General features: G+C 47.2%; 1 protein-coding gene across 13 annotated transcripts in view; it reads right to left on the bottom strand.

Annotated features, from left to right (window-relative positions):
- The window catches only part of LOC144945551 (cyclin-dependent kinase 17-like), a 65,116-nt gene extending 43,608 nt beyond the window's left edge, over positions 1–21,508 (bottom strand). For 2 of the 13 annotated variants that reach the window (XM_078874017.1, XM_078874016.1), the window contains exon 1: positions 20,459–20,639. In XM_078874017.1, coding sequence (XP_078730143.1) covers positions 20,459–20,554 — 96 coding nt within the window. In that variant the 5' untranslated portion in view covers positions 20,555–20,639. Of the gene's footprint in view, positions 1–18,788; positions 18,865–20,396; positions 20,641–21,386 lie in introns of those variants that run through there. The other 11 variants (XM_078874018.1, XM_078874028.1, XM_078874023.1 and 8 more) reach the window with 9 other exon arrangements.
- Between the last annotated feature and the right edge of the window lie 6,412 nt (positions 21,509–27,920).

Below are 27,920 nucleotides of genomic sequence, written 5' to 3'. Positions count from 1 at the left end.
GGGTTTCTCAGCGTCGTCGTGTTTCACACGAGCTCGGCCTCGTCTGGACTGGTGAATCACACAGGCCTGCGAGAGCCCCCCAAACAAGGAAGGGCCGTGAGTCACGGCGAGAAATAAACAAAGCAATACATAGACAATTGTCTCTTTCATCCAGTAACAGCTTCACCGAGTCGTAAGACACTTTCTCAGGAGGGTTCCTGTATTAGAGTGCTTGGCAAATACCTTTGCGTGAGTTTTGCATGTGTGAGGAAATTGGAGTTTCCCAGAAACAGAAGGTATAAACGTGGGTGAATAAATGGGTAGGGTAGCGTTCAGGTAACTATTCAGCGATACAAAATGATTCCTACTCTCTGGATACGTGCATCAAAGTGTGTGTGTGTCTTTGTGTGATGAAAGATTATTTTGACCTCCTGCCAGTGGGCGCGTTCGACACTTCACGTGGCCGCAAGGTGCACATGGCCTGACACAAGCGTCATGGTGACGTCACCGCCACTTAGTTGCGAATGGCGGTTATTGTTATTGTTGAAAGATTCTTTACAGTTAAAGCAATGTACATTCTACATGAAACGCAAGCGAGAAAAATTAAAATGGGAATCAAATTTTAACCTTGAATCAAGACCATTCACCAGTGTAAAATGGGTAAATCGTCGCTTCGCTTATATTTATGATGTCAGAAGCTCGAGTATCTATAGAAAACCCGCCGCATGCCTGGGATAACAATACAAATCACAAAGATGACTCATCAACCCACTTGCTGTACAGTCATCTCCTGTCAACCTCACAGCCGAGCACATTATGAGTCTACCAGCTATGCTTCCACAGATCTGGACAACACGCATGGATGAGAGTAGCTGGCCAATGAGGTGGTGTGTGTGCGTGTACGCTGGAGTAATCCTACGATTAATTGATGGGAAGTTGGAGTGCTATCGGCTTTAGCTGGGAATCTCAGACTCAGATTTGATATCAGCTGGTAAGGCCCACGGACCTAAACAGTTACTTTACAAGGATGAGTCAAACTCGCATTACCAGGTTCACAGTGCAGCGAATGCACTAACTACCGCATAACTACTATTAATATCTATATATAACAGAGTTAATGTGTGTCTGTGCATCTGTAAGTCTGTCACATTATTTACACGAGTAATCTTCACCACATTTGATCCGGGGAGAGCTCATTCTGACTGAAATAAACCAGGAGCAAGTGCTATTTTAATTGACATGTATGACATTTGACCTAAACCGAAATGTCTGTCACTAAATGCTAACTTCAGCGAGTCACGTGCCACCCAATGAACAAAGCCCACACCGACTGCACTGTGTGCAGCAACACGACACATCATTTGTCAGTTACAGGTCGGTGAGGGCCCTTGACGAAATGTTTAGGAATTTGAGTGTGAATTTGTGAGCATGTGCATGAGCGTGTGTGCCCTTGCGTGTCTGAATTTGAACCGGGTTACCGGAGTTCGCGTCATGCTCACGACCAGCATCGGAGACGAATATTTGAAGCAGTCCTGGACCTTTTTCTTCTTGGTTCTTTCGGTAAAGTCACGTAGAAGGAAAATAATAAAAATACAACATAATAAAATAATTCTCACGACGTTTCGGCCACAACGCAAGCAGCCGTCCTCAGGTGGAGAACAGGTCTGTCGAGAAGGCAGAGTCTGCTCTCCACCTGAGGACGGCTGCTTGCGTTGTGGCCGAAACGTCGTGATAATTATTTTATTATGTTTTATTTTTATTATTTTATTATTTTCCTTCTACGTGACTTTACCGAAAGAACCAAGAAGATGAATCCCTGCAGTCACGAAAGCTTTAAATCGAAAGTCCTGGACCTCTTCTTTGCTGCTGACTCTGCCTCAACTGAGGACAGTTGCAATGTCTAAACACACCAACAGTGAGGAGACATGGTGGCGCGAGACACACCACATCTTCTCGTGTCTAGTGCAGACCTTCATAGGTGCTCACGAAGAGCGCTTGCCCCATCAGTCTGTTAAGGCTGTAAGGTTATTGTGCGTTGGTGTGTACGCAGGTCACGAGCCACAGCCATCGAGCTTCCTCAGTGCCTCAGCGCATTAACAAATTCATCCCTGCAGGAAGACGCTAATGAGAGTCCCTGCAGTAATATCTCCATTCATTAATTTATTTGTCAAATCCACTTATTGGAAATTTTTTCTCTCTCTCTCCACCCTCCACGGCACGAGCCCATCCTACAGTCTTAGGTAAAACGAATGTTGCCATGGTGAGTGTGGCAAGGCAGGATCAACACAAGAGACCGCGCCATTGGCAGAAAAAAACAGCGGGGAGAGCTCCGTTTGCATCGCGTGGACCGAGTGCGTCTCAAAAAGCAACAACGCCACCGAGCATGTGCGCTTTGGAATCTCAAAATGTGAAACGCTATTGCTACCATCGCTTAATATTACTACGACTTCACATTGTTCAGCCAGAAAAGTCTCACGGAATCTCATGACTGATTCAGGAGGATCCTGCCAAGGTTTCAGAGTAGAGGGCGATGATTGGTGTATATATAAAATTCCATTTGAAGAAAATTGAAGGTAATTTGGCCCCCGCACACAATGGCCTACTCATGCGAATGACGCGACGGGATCTTTACCGTCGGCGGTGAAGCAGGCGGAGCGCAATGTTGCTTTAATGTTAACACAGCCGCGGTATTTACCAGGGCGGTTTGCTGGATTCGACCCGTGAACCTCGGCATCAAGCGGCGAATGCACTACCGCTGGGCCGCATCACCAACCCAGATACGGACATGAGCAGTGGCGGGGGACGATGCGTAACTGTAATCCCCACAATGCACCAGAGGCATTACGGCAAATAGGTTTGTGACCTATCTGTGTGGCATTCTTGTGTTATCCCCTACCCCCCCATGTGTATGGGTTTTCTCTGGGGACTCCTACATCTTCTTCTCACATGGAAAATTTACCAAAAAATGTTTTGACAAATGTTCCAAGCAGGACCCTCCTAAGAATGAGTGTTGAGACTCAGTGAAGGTTCTTAGGTGTTGGTTGAAACAGTGATACTGAAAAAATTAACCCGTAAAAACAAAGTTTTTCACTATAAATCCTTTATATGCGTGGCATCGGTTTTATTTTATTATTCATTTCTGTTTTTCTTGAGAAAGAGTTTCATTTTTATCACATTGGTATTTTAAAATAAATATGAATTTTTTTTTCCCTAAAAAGTGGAAAATTTAGGAAAAAAATTTTCACGAAAATAAATTGTCACGCACAACGAGTATGTGTGCAAAATGTCAGCTCGATTGGATCATGGGAAGTGGGTTAAAAAACGACCGAAAGATTTGCACGGTCGTAAGCGCGCAAGCAAGCAAGTGAACTTAATATAAAGGATTTAAAAAGAGAGGCTTTGTTTGCGACCAAAATAGCTCAGCTACTTGTTACCTACTAATGCCATCAGAGAGAGTGCAGAGTGACTTGGAAGGCTCACAACGGCCATGTCAGAGAATAAACATGGATTTTAGAAAATGATTTTCATATTTGTATTCTGACGTGTGCAGAGTCTATCGTCTCAATCCCATCACTCGAAGATACATACAACAGTGAAATATGGCCCTTGACTTAATTTCAGTTATTCCAGCTCAAAGGCTAAACATTACAGTGAATACTTTTGGCATACCAAATAGTATTTCCGCTCAGCATGGATGCATGCCAGTCCTCCAAAGCAAATTCAGAAGTAGTTCTGCATCACACTCTTCCTCGGCAGTTGTCGGTCACAAGGTGATGTAACACGGCTCCCTTGAGAGTTGTGAATGGAAAGTGTTTTGTTTCATGACATCACGTCTGAAAGACATCGAGGGATTAAAATATTTATTTATTCGCGCTTAAAGGATATGCGGCTGCCAGCTACGCTTAAGCACGCAGAAAATGTTTGAAACGCACTTGCCGAGCACAGGCCCAAAATGTCAAGCACCAACAAGAGAAAGCACAATCAGCATTTTGATTGAGAACAGCTTAATTCATTGAGACAAGTTGTGATGGGGTGACTGGCAGGGTGGTGGTGTCATCATCATAACACTCACGCCTCACAACAAGAAGTCCCTGGGTTCGATTCTCAACTCAGTAATATATAGAAAAGGCAAAGTTGTGATTATGTGTGTCTTTTCCAAATGTTTAGCGTACTTCCCGACATGCAACAAACTTGACATTTGCCATGTGGGTACTTTCCAGACTGTACACCATACAAAAATTATAAAAACACACTTTTGTGTTTTTTTGGGGGGGGGGGGAGCTCAATAATGCATATATTTTTTGCACGGCAAGTGAGCTGTGACGTCACATCTGCCACGTGACCCGCGCATGTGGAAGCGTAACGCATTGTAGTGTAGTGGTTAGCGCTACGCTGCGCTACGAACCCGGCGACCCGAGTTCGATTCCCGCTCACGGCCACCACCGGTGACGATTATTTGAATCGGTCCTGGGCCTTCCCCTCTCGACTCAGCCTCAAACGAGTAACTGGTGTGATGTGTGAACATGGCCACTGGGGAAACAAAGGCGGTCGGGCGTGGTGAATTCAAGTCCCCGTCGAAGCCGGGTAGTAAAGCCAGTCATTCTATATGGAATTTACAGGTAGTCCTCTACTTAGGATGGAGATGCGTTACGACGACCCCATCGTAAGTCAAAAATATCGTAAGTCGAAGATGGCCTCGCCTACCCAGGAGTCTTAAAGAATGGTGATAATTTAGCAAAACAGAGCAAGTTACAGTACCGTACTGTATAAACTATATACGGTATGTATTTATTAATTACAATACTGTATTGAACGGTAAAATGTAAAGTAAAAAAAAACAAGGTAAATTCTTAGCCTACCTATATGAACTGCAATTTAATAGAAAGTTTTTTCAGGAAACAATCCTATCTGCTATGAAAACTTTAAAAATGCATCGAACGTATCGTATCGTGGTAACCCTAAAATGAAATCGCTAAAGCTACGTATCATACATGCATTGAACGTATTGTAACGTATCATATTGCACTGTACTCACCAAGATTCGTACGCTGCTGCGTTTGCCTGCCGCGCAAAATTTAAAATATTTAACAATTTTGTCGTATCGCTATCGCCATCGTAAGATCGAAATATCGTAAGATCGAAATATCGTAACTCGGGGACGATCTGTATGTGTTCTCCCAGCTGTTTTGCACGGGTTTCCGCTGGGATCTCCAGATTCGCCCCATAGCTATAAAAACACACACTGGAACTGGTATTGGGCCAAACCACATCACAATGCCGAAATCTTGCATGCAAACTATCCGATTATAAAGTCGACGTAGCAACATTGTCGTCAGACTATAAAAACTTGGCAGCACCCTCCTGAAAAAAGTACTTGACATTGATTAAGGCTGCCCTGGGTAAACGAGCCTAATATATCCACAACGTGTATAAGCGCTTAGGAAAAAGAGACTATGGGAGGGAAATGTCGTGTCAGATAAATGTCAAAGATCGCAACAGCTCTGTTAGCTGTTCTTATCAACTTCGTGTGTGTGTGTGGTGTGTGGGGGGGGTGTAGCGGTGCGTTCTCCCATCACGTGGCCACCGTGTCTGCTGGCACCACGCGACGCACGCAAGGGAACGGAGTTCAGGAGGGGAGTCAGAGTCACGGCTCCGGCAGGGAGCGGCATCAGAGGCCAGGAATAGATCCATGCTCACGAACCCCGCTCACACAACCACGCTCACGGACACGAGCTGATGGCAGTAGTTTGGAAAGACGTTCTACCACGGCAGTTTTAAAGTTGTTGAGAACACAAAACCTCTCCACGGGGGGCCCAGACTAAGCACTGAACCTCGCTATCTCCACAGTGGTGGCGTATGCCACCACCACTGCCCGGCTAGAGGCATGTGGAGGATGCTAGGCATTTCCTGGCAGGATAGGTTAAATATGTTGAGGTTGGGAACAGAACGTCGCAAGAAAGCACCATAGATGTAATCAGTAAGAGGATGTTGTGAATATTGGGGCACGGCATGGAGAGAGATTACCAAGGGCAAGACCTAAAACCAGAGGGTGGTGGTGGTGCTGGTGGGATTGAGACTGATTTTATGACAAAATCCTGAAAAACAGGACTTATTTATATATAAAAAACAACTCTGAACAAAACACCCATAGAATGTACTTCACTTTAAGGTTATTTTCAAAGCAGTTTATTCAAATATATGCTTTAATGGCCAGTAAACATTAAAATGTTCCAATAAAAGGCAATTATGTGATCAGTTATGAAGGGGTGACTTTTAAAGTAACCAGTCTATAGTGATTGATCACTCGATGCTGAAAATGTAATGTATCCCACGGTCAGTACATTCAAAGTAACTTTACCCGATTACTTGATCAATTTTATGATTGTGCTGCATTAGCTTACGGCCGTTTTAACCTCAAGAATAACAGTGCAGACTGTCACGCTCTGAGTATATTGGCTGCTGCTGCCCTCACATTTGTCTAAGCAGCTGACAATCACTATGAGACCTCCTTTACCAGTGGCAAAATATAGTAATAGGTTTTTACCCTTTCAACTGATACAAAAACTGACACCTTTATACAAGGCATCATGTTTGAAATAACCACAACACAAGCAGTCAAAATGCAAACAAAAATAAACAACTCTGATGATGATAATGATATGCACTGTGCATTATCATCATCAGAGTTGTTTATTTTTTTTGCATTTTGACTGCTTGTGTTGTGATTATTGCAAACATGATGCCTTGTATAAAGGTGTCAGTTTTTGTACCAGTTGAAAGGGTAAAAACCTATTACTACTGCTGACAATCGTTAACCAGTCCAAGGATCTCAAACATGGGCACTGACAACGAAAATGGAATAAAAGCCAAAAAGTGTCCAAAGAAGCATGGAGAGAAGGGTATGCTTGAAATTACCCTGAGAGACACAGAGCGGAACCCATGGATCAGAGAGCAAATGCAAGTAAAACACATCAAAAGGAGTGTTAAGAAAGTGAGCTTGGGCAGAAGACGTCACAAGCAGAGATGACGGCGAGTTGTCAAGATTAACGACTGAGTGGCAACTAGAGCAGGGAACACATCCACAAAGACGTCCACTGTGGAGACGGAGCAATGAGATCAGCTCCTGCGCAGAAGCGAGAAGATTTCGATTTAAAGCTTTCGTGACTGCAGGGATTCATCTTCTTGGTTCTTTCGGTAAAGTCACGTAGAATGGAAATAGTAAAATAATAAAAAATAAAACATAATAAAATAATTCTCACGACGTTTCAGCCACAACGCCGTCCTCAGGTGAAGAACAGGTCTGTCGAGAAGACAGAGTTCAAGCAGCCGTCCTCAGGTGAAGAACAGGTCTGTCGAAAAGACAGAGTTCTTGACAGACCTGGTCTTCACCTGAGGACGGCTGCTTGCGTTGTGGCCGAAACGTCGTGAGAATTATTTTATTATGTTTTATTTTTTATTATTTTTTTATTTCCATTCTACGTGACTTTACCGAAAGAACCAAGAAGAAGAAGCGAGAAGGTTTGATGCGTCGCGTGACCATTTGGGATGGCGAGAGCTTGGGGAGATCATGCCCGTTGATGATGATGATGACGATCATGAAAAGTAATAAACCGTACATGCCAAGCATTGGCAGATGTAGGAATATAGGATTGCCAGTAGACACCTTTGATAAGCCGACTACAGTAACTGCACTATTTCCCCACGTTTATAAATGACATCGTGGTCATGGCGACAATGATAAGGGTGATGATGGCAATGACGATCACAATCATCTTGAGAGATAACTTTGGCCATGCCGGTGCCGCTGCATTGGACTTTAACGAAGAAGTCCAACTAATTTAACCTCAAAACTTTTACAAATTCTGATGAAACCAATACAACTTTTTCGAGCCATTTCTTGGAATCCAATGGTACAGTATACTATAAAAAAAACTAAGCTCAAACTCAACCTGGATAAAGGATCACCTCACCAACCATGCGGGCCCTGAGTCCAACGATTGCCACACCGCGCTTGTGCTGGAGAGATAAGCATGACGCACGATGGCATGACCTGCGTGCCGTGGCCTGCACGCACGCGCCAACACCACGCTGGCCAGGGGCAGCAAGCAGCAGCCTCGTGCTGCGAGCTGAGCTGCAAGCCACCTTCCGTGCAACTCACGCGTGGGAAAAAGAGGTGCAGGGCAGGAACTCAACGGAACGTGTGGTCGCGGAAATGCACGATAACGATCTGCAGGCCCGATTTGCTATGGGTACGTACACCGTAGGAGCAAGCGCTGTTAGCGACCGCCTGTTGATGCCAGAGTGACGCGCAAGGGGCGTAGTGGCAAACATCATTGCTGGGTCATCTCTGTCTCCCAAACGCTGTTGTTTACATACATCACACCAGGTACAGTTCTGATTTCCGACTGACTCAACCTAGGGAGGGTCAGTACCAGTTCTGATATCGCTCGTCAATTATTTTAGCCTTGACTTGCAATAGAATTCAGGTTTCCGAATTCGAAGCACAGTGCGCTAATTACAAAGCCACCGATCCACCAAACACACGTACAAAAGACAAAGCCACGCACACAATAACCACGGAGACACCTCACAACACATTAAATATGAATGCGGCTGTTGTTCTGTGGCCGCCTACATTGAGCACTAATTAAATTAGGCTGCCATGCCGCCTCTTGAGTACGATCCCCTTCCCGGACTGGCGGTGACATGGCCCAGCGGCAGCGTGTTTAGCCGCTTGTTGCAGAGGATCATGGTTCGTATCCAGCAGGCTGCCGTGGCTGTCAATGCGGGTGTATCAACTGTTCAAATATGCACCGTCTGCTTCACGATGCATGTGAAAGATGCCCTTATTCCGTTCAAAAAGACTAGGACATTGTGTGCTGGCTTCATGGTCTGAATTTAAAACAAAAGGACACCGTCAATCACTCAATTTGGAATACACTCAACAACATCGCTCCTGCTGGCAAGTATATTCAATAAAATTAACTAATTAAAACTCGGCTCGGCGGGGAAACGGCGGCAGTGTATTTGCTGGGTCGCGTCGGCACCCGTCTGTGCGGCGCTGGCTGCCGACAGGGTGCCGACAGGGTGCCGACAGGGTGCCAATGAAGAAGCTCCAACACAAGCCCAAGACCCGGGTTCAATTCTCCTCCCACTCTCGGGCTGCCAGTGCCACCTCCACCACCACCACCACCCCCCAGCCTCCAACGAGGCCAAGGAAAGCTAACAGTGAAACATGTTTACATTCCAACTTGTTTACTGGTAAAGGGCAAAATTACCATGCGACGTTTGCCAACTGCATCACCAACGCTACGCATGAGCCTGTTGGCGCCACAGTCGCTCTCGCCATGAGATTAGCAGGACCACCCAGGCACCCAACGACAAGTAATGACCCAACCAACGATCAACATCGATTCGTCACCCAACGATCAACATCGATTCGTCACCCAACGATCAACATCGATTCGTCACCCAATGATCAACATCGATTCGTCGTTGGCGTTGAGCCAACGGACGAGACCACAAGGCGAGTGCTGACCTGTGCTCTTACCCTTAAGCTCAACACCAGCAGCACTCATAATACTCTTTGGTTCTTTCGGTAAAGTCACGTAGGTAGAAATAAAATAAAATACCTACGTGACTTTACCGAAAGAACGAAAGAGTATGGATTCCTGCAGTCACGAAAGCTTCAAACCAGCAGCACTCATAGCAACAATATTTTTTACCTAAGTACTTAATCATGTGGGTAACCATCCCAAACCACAGCACTATTACTGTCGCTGTCCACAACGCAAAATATACGAGCTCTGAAACTGATCATGTCCTTAGCACGATTAGTCCTGACTTACACTAGCTACTTAGTCCAAACACTATGCACGAGGTCTCCCCTATCCCAGAGACCAGCTGTCTCAATGGGCTCGTGTGGCCTGGGGAGCACAAAGACTATTCAATAGCTCATAATTAACATTGTCATCAACAATAACTTGTAAAAAAAAATTCTTGGTCCTTTCGGTAAAGTCACGTAGAAGGGAAATAATAAAGTAATAAAAATAAAGCATAAAACAAATATGCATTTTTTTTTCCTTCTACGTGACTTTATCGAAAGAACCAAGAAGATGAATCCCTGCAGTCACGAAAGCTTTAAGTCCAAAAATAACTTTTAATCTAACACTGCTAAGATCAAATAGATCATCATGGCCAATGCTGGCGATTCCCCTTCACCTCGTCATCATTTCCCTCTGCTGCATCCCTCGCCTCGTTATCACAGTCCACACCTGACTGCCGACATCGGCTTCATACAGGGTCTACCTGTCTCTTGGCAAGGTTGTCCAAACTAAATATCCTCCCCTTTTATTATAAACACGCTTTCTATTAACTCACTCTGTTGTTGTTGTCGATGTATCCTCAAATCTTGTAACCCAATTTTAACCCACTTCCCAATGTGGTATCGACTGCAAACTTGGTATACTTGTGTCATACTGATGACAATACTATATTCTATCATTAAAAATATTTTTTAAAATAACAATTTTAAACGATCTTTTTCATATGTTATGTTTCGGCTTGGGTCTAATTGTCCACGCTCAACTAACGTTGGCTGTAAATCACCACGGCTCCTTACGTTATGGCAAGCTTCGGGGCCACTTCCTGGAGTCGTGGAGTTCTTCCATTACTAGTAGGGTACATTTCATTAAAAGTATTTAATTTTTTTAAACTATTACTTATTATGAGCGAGAGGTTGGTGCAGTGGTAACGTTCGAGCCTCAGCCACTGCAACAAGGGCCTGGGGGTTTGACTCCCGATCCAGGTGCCTTTTTTCTCAGTGCAGTTTGAATATTATTCTCACCCCTTGTTTTGGAAGTATTTCCTCACATAGCAAAAATAACAACAATGTAACTGACATTGACCCAACATCCCAATGCTGTGAAATGTGTGGAACTCCGGCTGTAAATCTTCCCCTTGGTCGCCAACCTTGTGGGTGTCTCCTCCAACCTACACACGTGGGCCATCCCATCACAGCCTCATGTTCTTGAATGACGTTCACTGCCTCTCCAAGCCATAGCAGGCCACATCTGGTATGCCATGGCAAGTCTCAAGACAACAAAGACTGCTGCTTGCTGCTGCAATGCAAACAATCCGAGACTTAAATGCCACTCCTTATTGACACATCACTCGCGGGGAGTTACCAGACGGAAGTTAACTCACTTCAACTTCCCCTTTCTTCATCGCTGTGCTCAACAACACGCAACTCTCCACGCACAAGCCCAGTTCCCCTGGGAAAGAGAAACTGCTCGGTAATGGGCGCCTGCATTTTTGAAGGTAGCGTGTGGCACGCCGCCGCCGGAGGCTTTCCTTGTGCACGACTCGTGCGCATAACAACGCATCATCGATAACCTGCTGCTGCAACTCAAGCACCTTGTTGTGCGCCCTTCCTCTGGCTGAGTGTCTGCAAGGCCTCTGGCAAAGAAGCCCTTAAAACATGGAATGTTGAAATGTTGCTAGCTCGTTCTCTCAAGTGCTTAACAATGTCTTAAGTTACAAAACGTTCCACAAAGAACCGTTTTCTAGCAAAAGCTAAATCAGACTCGGGTACTCTGAGCTTTAAGATTGTTCGATTTGAATGCCGGAGGCTCTGGCAGCCAGACTACGGCATTATTCTAGATTTATAGGGTTAGTCAATGCCTGATAGAGCATACTAGGGCACACAACTGAATCCATAGGATTCATTGCCAATGGCCAAAGCAAGACTAAGGCATTCGTAGAGCTCAGTTAATTACCACAGGCTCACAGACAGACGACTTAGGCACCTTTAGAATGCTTAGGATTAATTCTTGTTGCTTGAGGCTCAGAGTCAAACAAAAGCACCCACAAGCATTCTTATGGTTGTTGTTAGTGTCTGAAGCTCAGCCAGCCAGACCAAGTGATCCTTGTGAGTCACTGTTAATGTCAGTTCATATTAAAACCCCTCGCTTTTCTCAACCCAAATGTCCTTTTGTAATTTAAAAAGGCTGCATCTCAAGAGGCCACCGGTCCCCTCCCTCCAAATGAAGAGTTGTTTGAGCGATCAATACTTCCCCGTGAGACTTGCCCTTCACCACACGGCGGCGGCAGACGTCGTTCCGTCATCCCCTGGGTGGCTGCATCGCTCACCCCCACCGGCGGACGCCGCGCCCGCTTACTCATTGAGTCAGGTCTGGCCGGGTGTTGCCAACCAAGCGGCTGGTGAATGCCAAAGTGAAACCTCACACTATGGTCTGTCCCCCACCATGGAGCTTAGGAAAAATACACACGGGGGCAGGGCACCCGCCATGGGTAGAATCCCCGTTTCGGTGGGAGGAGGAAACACCGCCGATGCCGGAGGGGGCCGCTTGCTTCGTTAGCGAGCGCAGCATGCCGTGACTCCTCCTCCTTCACAACAATGACCCCACAACACATTGCTGCTTACCTTCTCTGCAGGCACCACCAAGGGGGAGGGACATGGCTACAGTAGCTACGGCACCCACTCTATAGCCCAGACGTAGAACTCATCACCCACTCTATAGCCCAGACATAGAACTCATCACCCACTCTATAGCCCAGACATAGAACTCATCAACCACTCTATAGCCCATACATAGAACTCATCACCCACTCTATAGCCCAAACATAGAACTCAGCACCAACTCTATAGCCCAGACATATAACTCATCACCCACTCTATAGCCCAGACGTAGAACTCATCACCCACTCTATAGCCCAGACATAGAACTCATCACCCACTCTATAGCCCAGACATAGAACTCATCACCCACTCTATAGCCCAGACATTGAACTCATCACCCACTCTATAGCCCAGATCTAGAACTCATCACCCACTCTATAGCCCAGACATAGAACCCAACACCCACTCTATAGCCCAGACGTAGAACTCATCACCCACTCTATAGCCCAGACGTAGAACTCATCACCCACTCTATAGCCCAGACGTAGAACTCATCACCCACTCTATAGCCCAGACATAGAACTCATCACCCACTCTATAGCCCATACATAGAACTCATCACCCACTCTATAGCCCAGACCCAGAACTCAACACCCACTCTATAGCCCAGACCTATAACTCATCACCCACTCTATAGCCCAGACATAGAACTCACCACCCACTCTATAGCCCAGACATAGAACTCATCACCCACTCTATAGCCCAGACATAACTCATCACCCACTCTATAGCCCAGACATAAAACTCACTCACTCTGTAGCCCAGACATACACTCATCACCCACTCTATAGCCCAGACATAGAACTCATCACCCACTCTACAGCCCAGACATAGAACTCATCACCCACTCTATAGCCCAGAACCAGAACTCAATACCCACCCAATATCCTGGCATGTGCCCAGGTGGATTACACTCAGACGAAGCTGCCCATCTCTAAGCCAAAGCTTTCATCGATCTGTCTCCTCGTTTACAAAGAGCAAGAGCTCAATCAATAGGTTTCGGCGTAATTAAGAAAATGGACCCATACATGCTGACCCCGTGACCTACGTCTGACCCAAAAACGTTTCTGCAGGATGCTGTAATTTGTGTCAAAAAAACAGATGTGACACAGAATCAATGGTGGCTCTCACCATCAGTGGCATCAGTGGTAACACTTGTGCCTCACAGAAAAAAAGTGCCTGGGTTCGATTTCCGAATCTGGCACCTCTCCGTGTGGCGTTATTAAGTTATCTGCCCATTGACAAAAAACAGTAGCTGTAGCTGGTATTGGTCAAAAATGTCAAAGCTGAGAAATTACCTGTAAATCACTCAGTTGGTAGAACCCTCCTGAATAATAGTCTGGAGACTCAGGGATGCTATCCTGGTTAAATAGTTTCAAGGTTATGTGGTAAAATCAGATGAGAATTTAAGAGATTAGGATGAGGTTAATTTGCAGGAGCGAATGGGGGTCAGCAAAATGATAAAAGCAAAAACACGTAAAATAAAGTACAGCAATCAAGCAAAGAGAAATCGAAACAAACAATTGTCACGTGAGAAATGTAAATTTTCGATACACAAAAAATTATTAAAATATTTATAGTGTTCATAGCAGAGGTGGGACAAAGTCATTGTTATGCAAGTCCAAGTCGAGTCGCAAGTCATCAAATTCATGACTCGAGTCTGACTCGAGTCCAAGTCACATGACTCGAGTCCACATCTCATAGGTGGGACAAAGGCATTGTTATGCAAGTCCAAGTCGAGTCGCAAGTCATCAAATTCATGACTCGAGTCTGACTCGAGTCCAAGTCACATGACTCGAGTCCACACCTCTGGTTCATAGTACAAATACAATTACGTTACAGAAACATCAAACAAATATAGGCCAAAAATATTGTATCAATATTTAAACAGACATGAATATACGAGTCATATGCATTCATAATAATAGCAACCGACAAGTGAGGAGGAGTTCCACCGGAGCCCGAGTTGACCGACACAACGGAGGAGCTACCCAGCCTCCTGGCGCATCACGGCTGCCTTCAGAGACAGGTGAGTATGATCCTCCCACGCCATGCGGGTTTCCAGAAGCTATTACCACCTTCCCTATTATTGTAGAAGAATTTAACGCGCACGATTTGTCATCGTACGGTGCCTGAGCTTGGCTCCGTCAGTGTCAAGCGTTTCCAAAAATAACAGCCGGCTGTGTGGGGGCTAACTGGGGAAGCTTCTCCCCACGACACATTCAGCAAGACGCGTGAGTTTACATCAGCTCAGTGTTAGAGGATCTGTTAGCAGACTGGCTCGTCAGCTTCGTAACAAAAACTTTGCATTTATTAAAATAAACAATTTGCACATTTTATAGTTGCGCCTTTCTTATAACGGGAAGGCTAGAGCAAAGTCACTATGTTTCACAGACAAGTATAGTCTTGTAGTAGGTTTTTACCCTTTAAACTGGTACAAAACTGACACCTTTATACAAAACATCATGTTTGCAATAACCGCAACACAAGCAGTCAAAATGCATACAAAAAGAAACAACTCTGATAATGGAAATGATATGCACTGTCCTTGAAGTTGATTGGTCCACACCCGAGACAGCTTTCCTTAGAGCCTAGTCTCCATTGGTGTTGGACCAGATGACGCCAAAAGGCGTACAAGTCAAAAACAGTGCACTATCAGAGTATTGAGAGCTCGGGGTAAGCAGGAGGTGTCATAATATAAAAGTATGGTCTTACTGGAAGGGGCCATATTACTATGCGATTATTCCAATTCAACAATTTGCGTGTAATCTTTCTAATTTGGCCCGTGGCAAGAGCACACGTGACGCACTTTTCGAATGTCACGGTATCTTGAACATCCACTGACGATTCAAATAAATGGTTAATATTCCCGCAATGTTAACTCTGGCGGCCGATAGACATGAACAGCGAACATCTGCAACAAGCGGCAATTGCGCTGCCGCTCGGCCATGTGTGCGACTCAAGTCAAAACGTCTCCTGCAGGTTCTGGGACGGTGATCCTCTGCTAGTAGCCCTAAGCCAGTGGAAAAAAATCCACGTTTTCATGATCAGAGCAAGTCACTTCCTAGGACAAGGCATCACGGTTTGAGTTGATCCTTAACCGAGATTTAAACGCGCGACTTTGCAAGAATGAGTTAAGCACTCTTACCACAATGCCATCCGCCCCACTATTATACAAACGTGACCGTCACCAAGATGACGGCTGCAGTACCCATCTGGAAGCTTTAGAGTCTGCGTCAGTACAGTATTTGTTAAGGGAAATCATATTATCCAGTATATTCACGCACAACCACCTGACCACTGTCGGAGGTAAACAGTTGACGTATAATTGACGGAAGTAGGTTGCGGTGATGGAAACTGGCCTCTTGGAAACGTGAACCGCAGCACAATCCGTAAGCCAGGTATGCTGTGTTTTTAAGCTTATAAAAACAATCAAACATAGCTCTGTGGCTTTGCCAATTCCTTATTCAGATATAACCCAAACAGTATGGAGTTAAATGCATGTCTCGCAAGGGAACTGATGTTGATAATATACAAGCAAAGAAGGTGTCTAGTAGAAAAACACTGAGGGCAAGGCCAGGATGTCGTGCATGTCAAGCGAACATCGACACACTTGCACGCACTGTCCACACAGCCGAGTGTGTCATGTGCCTCTTCCTTCAAGTCTCCAGTGCACATGCTACGTATTGATTCTCTTAATCGGAGGCATTCAGCAAGCGAGCTTAACGGACAAATTGCAGCAACGAGGTGCGACTGAGACATCGCTCTCTCCATCTCAAGCCAACCGTGAGCGTCTCCCTGCCTTTTTGAGCCATGCGTTGAAACGTATCACCGACCGCCCTGATTCACGGGGTGCAAATTACATATTTCCATATTGGGGACAAGAGCCCTCGACAGTACAACCACTTTAATTCTAGATTTGAAGTTTTCGTGACTGCAAGGGTCCATACTCTTTGGTTTTTTCGGTAAAGTCACGTAGGTAAAAAATAAAAATAAATTAAATCACGACGTTTCGGAGGCAACACAAGCTTCCGTCTTCAGGTGGCACCGTCACAGCAAAATTACTGTATCAAGTGGGGAGAACTCTCAGAGACACGAGACTATATACAGGTTAAGGGGGGGGAGAAGGAACCACTGCAGACATCCCACCAACTTGCAAATTAGAGTATCAACCCTGGATGAGTGACAGGCTGAGTTGACCCCAGATCGGGATTTGAACTCACAACCTTCCAATTATGAGCCGGCCTGCACGTAACATTCATCATCAATCGTGATTAATCCACTCTTCCCTGATTCATCACCGTCTCCAACAGTCCTGAGATGCAGCAATCCACCAAGCATCTGCACACAACCGATTTCATTGTTCCATATACGTGATGGATATTCTCTTGTGCACGTTCCCTTCTGTGGCAACCACTTTATCGTTATTTGTAACCACTGGCCAAAATCACTTCTAGCAGCGTGTCCCGGCCAAAGCCATTTACTTTCCTAAACAGTCAATACGTCTCGGATTCATGTGTTCTTCTTCCTCTCAGTGTGATGTCAAATCGATTTAGAGAATACATTGATATATTATTTAAGTACAACCCTTTGTCAATCCACTGTTATGTGAATGCACCCATACACCATGTTGGTCATGGGAATAGTTTGACTGTACTTTGCTACGCGTGTCAGAGTGGAGTGGTGAAGCGTTAGGCGCCAGGGCAGTTCAAATATCACTCATCACTGATGTTAGTTTTGGCTGGAAATCAATTTCAAGTCACTGTGTAATCAGTGTAGTGTGCTTACTACTGTGCTGCCCCCTCCCCCCCCCCAAGATATTAATGTTAAGGCGTCATCGCTAAATCAACGATTATTATTTTTACATGCCGCAGGGCATGCAGAACGTGTCCTTGCTGGACATGAATGCAATCTGCAGGCCCTGTGTGCGTGAAATGTTTGTTCGTCACAGGATAGGCTGTTCAGCGTGCGATTCACACGCCCGTCACATTTCTCATGCGGCAGGCACCACACCAAGGCATACCGCTGCTCTGTGTGCTCTCCTCACTCAGCCCATGAGCACAGACAACGTATTTCTCTCTTGCCAATACCACTTGAGGTGGCATAAGTTAAATCGTTCCCATTTCTTTCTGTGGCCAATAATAGTGAGTTACGTGATATCAATCTTTGGAGTGGGTGATACAAACAAATTACTCTCATTAATCGTAGATACCGGTACGATGATAGTTTTTCTATCTCAGGTGGGGTATTGATTTCAGCTCTGGCCCATGGACTGAGCACTTCACCTCATGTGTCTCACAACTGGAGACAATGCCGCCCTAACAACTGTTTGCCTCCATGGAAATACTTAAAGTGACATTTAAATTTCAGTTGTCAATCTGTATCGAGGATAAGCTAAAGTAAACTTCCACTTCCTGAAGGTGGTTTCTGCACGGGCCACTGTTCTTATAGTAGAACCCAGCGGTAATCAGAGCAGCAGTTTCCCTTCTGCCTCAGCGAGTCGATGTTTTAGTGATGAAAAACCCAAATCTGTCCACGACCGTCACGAGGAACAACCGAGACCGCAGGATTGCTTCATGAAGCATCCTGTTGTTTGGAATTAGTTTCGTTAGCACGTGGTACCTATCACTGTCTTTGACTTCAGTTCCTTTGCTACTCACATCAGAACTCCAGGCCGAAGCCCCAAGACTGCACAGTGCAATTCGTCCTCTGGATACAGGAATTCAACGTGAATGTAAGAGTGTATTTGTAATGATATTCTTGTACGTGGCAATGTTCGGGAGCTAAACACCAATGTCGAGGTTTGTTAGCCACCATGAGGAGGGCTTCAGACGAGAGTAATCACACTCTTTCCAGAAGCTGACCAGCAGTAAAGACACGAGATGTGTGAATGTGTAGCAAGGTAAGTGCATGAGGAAGGCGAGGAGTATGAATACCACAGATGACAATGTGGTGTCGGACAGTCAATCATCAGCAGAGACGAGGAAGGTCTTGACCCAGTTGCGTGACTACATTATTAGCCCAGGAGGTGCGGAAATCGGTCAGGTGGGGCCCCAATGCTGTTGAAAAACTATCTCACGCTGGCTGTCAAGGGCGCCCCAAGTCGTAGTTTTGACCATCAGGGGGTGTGGGGTGCAAGCCACCCCCTGCCCCCATGCTACTGTTTTGAGTTGATAATCTAATAGGGGCAAGTCAACAGTGGGGACAAATAGGATCAACTATTTGGGAGGATCAGTGTAGGTGTAATCAGGAAGAGGGGGAGCTTGTGATGAGTCGGACCGGTGCATGATGGAGAGACAGGTGATAGGGTGACACCCAGACGCAATACCTCAAGTCAGATAGCGATGGTCCTGCATGAGAGGTTCTTGAAGGTTGAGTGGATACTGCTCGAGTGCTGTGGAAATCTGGCAGGAAGGCGGCACGCGATGTTGAAGTGTTACGCCGTGGACGGCATTGGCAGTGAAGATCTATTGACTGTGTTCCAGGCGGTGGGGGTGGCACAGCGGGAGGAGGATGACCTCACTCCGTGTGGTAGTAGTACTCCTACTGTACGTGTGGACTTCCCAAGTTACTTACCCCCCACCCCCGTGACATCAACACGCATTTCAGGTAACCACGACTCCATCACCACTACACGTGAACCACGACTCCATCACCACTACACGTGAACCACGACTCCATCACCACTACACGTGAACCACGACTCCATCACCACTACACGTGAACCACGACTCCATCACCACTACACGTGAACCACGACTCCATCACCACTACACGTGAACCACGACTCCATCTCCACTACACGTGAACCACGACACCATCACCACTACACGTGAACCACGACTCCATCTCCACTACACGTGAACCACGACTCCATCACCACTACACGTGAACCACGACTCCATCACCACTACACGTGAACCACGACTACATCACCACTACACGTGAACCACGACTCCATCACCACTACACGTGAACCACGACTCCATCACCACTACACGTGAACCACGACTACATCACCACTACACGTGAACCACGACTCCATCTCCACTACACGTGAACCACGACACCATCACCACCACACAGTGAGCCACGACTCCACTCACAGTGAACCGCGACTCCATCACCACTACACGTGAACCACGACTACATCACCACCACACAGTGAGCCACGACTCCACTCAGTGAACCACGACTACATCACCACCACACAGTGAACCACGACTCCACTCACAGTGAACCACAACTACATCACCACCACACAGTGAACCACGACTACATCACTACCACACAGTGAACCACGACTCCACTCACAGTGAACCACAACTACATCACCACCACACAGTGAACCACGACTACATCACCACCACACAGTGAACCACGACTCCACTCACAGTGAACCACAACTACATCACCACCACACAGTGAACCACGACTACATCACCACCACACAGTGAGCCACGACTCCACTCACAGTGAACCACGACTCCATCACCACGACACAGTGAACCACGACTCCATCACCACGACACAGTGAACCACGACTCCATCACCACGACACAGTGAACCACGACTCCATCACCACTACACGTGAACCACGGCTCCATCACCACTACGCAGTGATTAAACGGGCAGGCAGCCACTCGGGAAGAGTGCGGGGATTTAAAAACAACACAAACCCTCTCCAGCGTGCGACTGTGGTCACCCAGAAGAGACGGTGGTGCCACACAGAGAACAACGACGACGACGACGCAAAGTCCGATCGACGAAGCTTGAATGTGAAACTGCTGCAGCTGTTGCTATGCCCGTACACAAGCACGGCAGCGTGTCACAACTGGATACCGTAGCGACTCGGTAACGAAGTGAGGCGGTAATGAAGTCACGAACTCGCCACAGCGAGAGACGTCAACAAAGCGGCAGCCGCGAGTCTCGCTACCACAGGGCTTCTTGGCTGCCGCGTTCCCTCCCGCGTCGCTCCGAGAGAAGCCGTGAGGCTACCGGGGAGACGAGAGGCGGAAGGAACCGAGTGGAAGGACGCCGGCGATGACCACCACCATCACCACCATCATCACCATCACCACCACGGCGCCACATTCCCCACTACGCACAGGCAGCGGCGGCCCCCGCAGGCCGCGACGCCATTCCAATGGACGAGAGTCTCGCGGCCTGTGGCCAATCAGCGGCGACTTCGCGCACCCCACCGGAGGACCCCCCCCCACCAGCCAATCAGCGGCGACTTCGCGCACCACACTGGGGGACCCCCCCCCACCGTCAGCCAATCAGCGGCGACGAGCGGCGGTCTATGCGCTCTGGGAATTACAACGCGCGCCGGCCCGGCGCACTGTGAGGCGCGGGGAGGGAGAGGAGAAAGGGGGGGGGGGAGAAGGGGGGGAAGGGGGGGGTGAGAAGGGAGGGGGTGAGGGGGGGGGTGAGGAGGGGGGGGGGGGGTGAGGGGGGGGGGTGAGAAGAGGGGGGGTGAGTAGGGGGGGTGAGGAGGGGGGTGAGAAGAGGGAGGGGGGGTGAGGAGGAGGGGGGTGAGAAGGGGGGGTGAGAAGGGGGGGGTGAGAAGGGGGGGTGAGGAGGAGGGGGGTGAGGAGGGGAGGGTGAGGAGGGGGGGGGGGTGAGAAGAGGGGGGGTGAGAAGAGGGAGGGGGTGAGAAGGGGGGGTGAGAAGGGGGGGGGGTGAGAAGGGGGGGGGTGAGGAAGGGGGTGAGAAGGGGGGGGGTAGTTGACTCGCGAAGACGGCGGACACCGCAGAGCGCGCCGCCACAACACGCGACCTCCCTTCCAACAATAGCGCCCCCCGCACACGCCGCTGTGTGCTCTGAGCGCCCCGACAACAACAGCTGTAGCAGCAGTAGCTGCTGTAGCTGCTGCACGGGTTGCCGAGGGGCGAGCGAGCGGGCGAGGCGCCCCGCGTCCCTCACCTGCGTGCTGCTGCTGCTGGTGGTGATGATGATGCGGGGTCCGCGCGGCTCCGTCACGCAGCGCCGCCGCCGCCACTCGCTGCTGTTGCTGCTGCTGCTGCTCCCGGCATGCCCCGCGCACAGACACGGGAGGGGGCGGGGCTATAAGGGGGAGGGACTCGAGTGGTCAGGGGCGGGGATTTGAGGGGGCGGGGGCTGTTAGGGGGAGGGGCTGTGAGGGAGTGGGGACTGTGAGGGAGTGGGGCTGTGAGGGGGAGGGGCTGTGAGGAGGAGGGGCTGTGAGGGAGTGGGGCTGTGAGGGGGAGGGGCTGTGAGGGAGTTGGGACTGTGAGGGGGAGGGGCTGTGAGGAGGAGGGGCTATGAGGGGGAGGGGCTGTGAGGAGGAGGGGCTGTGAGGGAGTTGGGACTGTGAGGGGGAGGGGCTGTGAGGGAGTGGGGCTGTGAGGGGGAGGGGCTGTGAGGAGGAGGGGCTGTGAGGGAGTTGGGACTGTGAGGGGGAGGAGCTGTGAGGGAGTGGGGCTGTGAGGGAGTTGGGACTGTGAGGGGGAGGAGCTGTGAGGGAGTTGGGACTGTGAGGGGGAGGAGCTGTGAGGGAGTTGGGACTGTGAGGGGGAGGAGCTGTGAGGAGGAGGGGCTGTGAGGGGGAGGAGCTGTGAGGGAGTGGGGCTGTGAGGGGGAGGGGCTGTGAGGAGGAGGGGCTATGAGGGGGAGGAGCTGTGAGGGAGTTCAAGTTCAAGTTCATTTATTAGGTATAGCCCTGTGAGCCATTCAGCTCTTGAATCGGGTGCAACCGCAACAAACAAAAAACAAAAACATGAACAAAAAAACATCTTAAAGTGAATATGTGACTAAGTGCAAACAGAAAATCCAAGAAAAGACAGCAAAATATTGCAGAAAAAACACCGTACACCAACGCTGTGTGCAAAAATCCCAGTGGGATGCAAGTCAAACAACAACAACAACAACCACAAGACAGCTTAAATTAAGGCCATCAGTCTAACTCTGTACTACAACAAACAAACATGGCTAAACCAATACACTTTTCGAAATCACCAAAATAAAGCCAGTTGGGACTGTGAGGGGGAGGGGCTGTGAGGACGAGGGGCTGTGAGGGGGAGGGGCTGTGAGGGGGATGTAAAGACCACGCTAACGCGTACCTGTCAAGGGGCCGTCCATAAATGACGTCACGCGATTTGACGCTTTTTGACCGCCCCCCTTTCTCGTCACACGGCGTTACAAAGTCAGACCCCCCCCCTCAAATATGACGTCTCAAAGTTCTTCCCCCCCCCCCCAAAACCATGTTTCCATTTTGAAAATAAAGCATGCTTCAAATCGCTATAAACTATTGTCATTGTAGTGCGCATTTAATGTGGCGCTGCACTCTGATGTTGTAGGAGAAAACATTTATTAAAATCTGTGAAGGATGTCGTTCCTGACTTACAGTATCCTGGAGTCTACAAATTGAGTTGCATTTGTGGTGATTGCTACATTGGAGAAACGGAACGTCATGTTTCTGATCGTGTCCGCGAGCACAAGTCAGATCTGAAACACGGCAGAACTGATTCTTCTGCCGCCTTTGCCGATCATTGCTACAACTCGGTGGGCTCTCATGAAATTGTCTTTCCGAGACCAAGGTTCTCTGCAAACCTCCTGGCTACCATCAAAGGTTTGTACACGAAGTCATACAAATATACAAACACAGACATAATTTCAACCGTGATGATGGTTACAAACTGAGTAATCATTGGAAAGATGTGATTAACCATGCAAAAAAGAATTAACTACACTTATTTGGCCAATCTTATTTGACAGACAACTATTACAGGTTTACCATGTTCAGTTGTTTTCTCCTTTTCACAGGTTGAGTCACAAACCGTACCTCTCCATAACAAAGGCTCACCCTCTTAAGCCTCACCTTACCATATGAATAAAAAGTGTGCTGTACTTGGCCCTTCCCCTCTCTCCAACCATTATATAAACGGAGTGGTAGCTCTTGTAATCTCTCATTTACTTGATACAGCTGTCGTGGCTGTGACGGTTCCACCTGAAGACGGAAGCTTGTGTTGCCTCCGAAACGTCGTGATTTTTATTTTATTTTACTTTTATTAATTTTAATGTTTTACCTACGTGACTTTACCGAAAAAACCTAAGAATATTTATTAAAAAGTATATTCAATTAAGTAGAACGTGTTGCCTATATTTATTTAAAGTTGCGCATTTTGATGTGACGTCATATTTCTCAAACCCCCTCGTCACATCGTCACAAATATTTGACCTCCCCCCTAGGTACGTGACGTCATTTATGGACGGCCCCATAGCCGCGGCAGGGGGCAAGGAGCGGATTTCAGAAACATGCCGCGCCTGGAAATCGAACCGGCAAATCCAGACCGAGTTTGCGAGCCGGAGCCGAAGTTCTCCTCCGAGTTCGTGTTTCGCTCTGGGCCAGCCTCTCTCTCTCTCTCTCTAGCTCGCGTGCCCGCTGATGTAGCCAAAGCAAACACGCCGTGCTTGTTGACCCCTGGCGAGACTCACCTTTGTTGATGGTGGAGTTGTCATCTGCGGCAGCAGCAGCAGCATCATCTCGGGTTCAGGGACACGCACCGGCTCTGCCTGCCTCAGGACGGTGCTGTGGGTGGCTCATCATTTTTCTCCTGTCTGTCTGCTTGTATGTCTGTCTATAGTTTTCTAGTTCGATTTTTGTTGCTATTTCTTTTATGCCTGATGACGATTGCTTGTGTTGCAATCGAAACGTCGTAATATGCTATTATTTAATTTATTATTTTATCTTTAGACGTGACTTAACCGAAAGAACCAAAGAATAATTCCTGCAGTCACGAAAGCTCCAAAATTAAGATTGGCTCATCATTTGTATTGATGTTATTACGAGTGTTTACCCCAGGCAAGCCTCACTCGGTCTCGATTCTCTCTGTTTAGGAGGGTGCTGTCAATTGTTCACGGGGGTGGGGGGGGGGTCATATACTGTGGCGTGTAGTGGGCGATGTTGCTGCTGGCGTGTGTGGAATCCTAAGAGAACATTTCAGGGTTTTTTCAGTATTGGGAAGTTCGGACAATTTAAATCTTGACTTAAAGCTTTCGTGACTGCGGGAATTCATATTCTTTGGGTCTTTCGGTAAAGCCACGTAGATATAAAATTTATTTTAAAATATCACGACGTTTCGATCGCAACACAAGCAATCGTCATCAGGTGAAAAACATTTTTTTAAATCAAATTTTTTCACCTGATTACGATTGCTTGTGTTGCGATCGAAACGTCGTGATGTTTTATAATTTTTCTATCTACGTGGCTTTACCGAACGACTCAAAGAATACAACTTCAATCATTGTGTTTTTTTGCTATGGGATGACAACAGAAAACATCTTGGGAGAAACCCCATGCAGGATCCCTCTCCATACAGAGAGGTGTCCGAGTTGGGAGTCGAACCCAGGTTTTCTTGCTGGGGAAGTAGACCATGATCGGCCAATTGAGATATTCACCCCCACCATCGGCATGTAGAATAATCTCATGGCCCAGGGCTGTTCAAACTCAATTCGCTCGGCCTCCGTGCTCCACAAAATAGGTTAACAACTGAGAACAGGTTTTCCCCTTTATTCTGGCAACAAAACAGGTGTTAAGATGTTAAAACACCAAACTGAAACCTTGTACAAGGAATCATGAACGCCTTTTGGCGTCCTCTGGTCTAACACCTTTTGAGACCAGGCTCCAAAGAAAGCTGTCTCTGGTGTGGACCAATCAGTTTCAAAGACAATGCAAATATTATCAGTGTGTTTTTTATTGCATTCTGACCACAAGTATTGTGGTTAATGCAGACATGATTCCTTGTAAAAGGTTTCAGTTTGGTGTTTTAACATCTTAACACCTGTTTTGTTGCCAGAAAAAAAGGGGAAACCCTGTTCTCACATTTTGGTACTGGCAAAGGAGGTCCCATGATGATGTTACAACCAAGGGTGGCACAGTCGGGTTTTTTACAATCGGGTTTGTCTTTTTATATTAAACCCGATCCTCTGAGATTGGGAGAAATCCGGTTTAATTGGTTCTAATTGCAGAACCGCACTTCTCAACGATGGGCTTCATCCATTCCAAGCGAATGAACTCACTGGCGCCCACGATTGTGGAGAAGCTCGTGTTCATCAAGACCAACCTGCCCGCCGCATTCGACGACTACCCCGTGCCCGACGGCCCCGAGTACGATAGCAGCACCGACGAGGAAGCAGCCTAAGCCTTGGATCAGAGTTTCGTATTCATTAAACCAGGTTTTAATTCCCCGAAATCGGGCTTAATTGTATTAAAGAAAAAACCCGATGCCTGCCGCTGGAAAAATCGGGTTTTTTCCACCCATGGTTACAACTCCCCTTCGCCACCACCAGGCAGCCAGCCCACGTGGGGCTGCCCGACACGAGACGGAAACCTCCTCGCCTCCGTTGGCCGAGAACCCGTAGCGCCCCCTCCTGATATGTCCGAGGCGCGGCTGTCCACGTTACACAAGACCCATTCAAGTCCCGCGGTGTCTGGGAGCGGCACGGGTAAGGAGCTTGACCTCTATTTGTCTCTGCACAATTTCAGAGGGTGTGTTTTTAAGTCCATCAGCGATAAGCCATCCAATCCATGTACACGATACACTAACCGGCAAAGCTCTGCACATATTCCATAATTCAATTCCTGTACAACGTTTTAAGATTACGCTTGTTTACTTCTGAAAGCATCCTCATTTGGTCTGAACTTTTTTTTCAACAGGGTCCTGAGAAGTTTTGTCGGAGGGGGCAATGTTGCTGCTGTGTGTAATTCCGATCATCAGCTTAGCTTCTGATATCTGATGAGACTAGGTGGATTCAGGGTGGCTTGCTCATAGGCATTATAACTAATGCACACATCATCTGGGACAGAACATATAACAAAGTGGAGATGTGCTCCCACAAACCATGGGGAATATAAAATACTCTTTGGTTCTTTCGGTAAAGTCACGTAGGTAAAAATAAAATAAATATATATCACGACGTTTCGATCGCAACACAAGCGGTCGTCCTCGGGTGGAAAAAAAATAATCCAGCAGTGGAATTGCTGAACCAGCGAGAGAGCAGTTCCAACAAGAGGTTATTTATATAAATAAAATGTTTTTTTCGCGCAGAGGACGACCACTTGTGTTGCGATCGAAATGTCGTGACATTTTATTTGATTTTTCTACCTACGTGACTTTACCGAAAGAACCAAAGAGTATGGATTCCTGCAGTCACGAAAGCTTCAAATCAAGATTGAAGTTAAAATAGGTACCACTTTGTGGTGGAAAGTGAGAGGTTTTCCAGTGGTAAAATGGTGTGATGTTAGAGGAATGGGTAATTTCCACCACTGGCTCAGGGCCACCCAGGGAGAGATGTGCCAACTCTTGCTCTAATGACGAGCAGGGAGACCCAGGCAGCCGATTGACATCTCCAGTGGAGGTCACCATCCAGTGTTGTAATTTCCACATTACAATGGCAGGATCGGTTGTCTGGTAAGGGCAGCACTATCTGGCTCACCGCGTGACTTGCAGTAAAAACAATGGTACACGTGACGTGCTGAAATTACCTTTACTTGCGAAAACAAACATGACCTTTAAACGTACAACACAGCACTCAGACGGCAATGTGCAAATTACATTACTATTTACGTAGTATAAATTGAAACATCATGATTAAAAGCCAATTCGGTAAATGCTAGACAATTAAGGTTACTGCGTCCCTGTATGAAATACAAACACTTGTTTATAAACTGATCTTACAGTCAAATATAAATATAATTAAAGGGATACACATCGCACACATTACACAGGCAGCAGCTGATTGATAATATTAGTTTTAATTCATCGGCAGATTTGCGTTGTACCTCAGGTGTACCGTGTCTATAGTATCCATCAGGATTGTTAAACTAAAGTTGTGTCCATTAGCGGTAACCTAATGGCGAATGAACGATGGAAATAAACCGGTTGTCGATTTGCCGCAAACATCAGGGCAAGTTTCTTAAATGGCCCCTGCCGCCTCTGTCAACGCAGCAGTAGAATTGGGTTCGTCACAGCGAGTCGATCGGCAGGTTGTGTGTGGTCGGGTCACCTCGGCCCATGAGCCACCCGACCACCTATTTAAATAAGTGTGGTAGAGTATCAATGAAGTTGTTCATTAAACCATCCAAGGCTGCTGTGTACATGAGTTTGAATTATTATATAACTGGAGGGGGCTTTCCGATGAGAAGCATTCTGCGGTATTTCTGTGTGGGCTATGTTCTTACCCACGGAGTACACGACTTTAATTGTATTTATTGAAATATTTTATCTGAATGGAATATCTCACGTGCCCGAGTGCCCGGGGTAATATAAGCACACCGAGCACAAGTCTTATCGAAACTGATTAATAAACTCGGGCCGTGACGGTGTACAAAATTTGAAGAAAATAAAAAGGACGTATTATTTGATCGGAGAGGGGGCATAAAATGTGATCGGAGTGTGACGAGTTTTTGCCAAGTGACGGGAGCTGTCGAGAGCTCTC

Source organism: Lampetra fluviatilis, chromosome 38, assembly GCF_964198595.1.
Source record: "Lampetra fluviatilis chromosome 38, kcLamFluv1.1, whole genome shotgun sequence".
NCBI lineage: Eukaryota > Metazoa > Chordata > Hyperoartia > Petromyzontiformes > Petromyzontidae > Lampetra > Lampetra fluviatilis.
The sequence above is the reverse complement of the archived record's forward strand: the minus strand, read 5'-3'. Positions and strand labels throughout refer to the sequence as shown.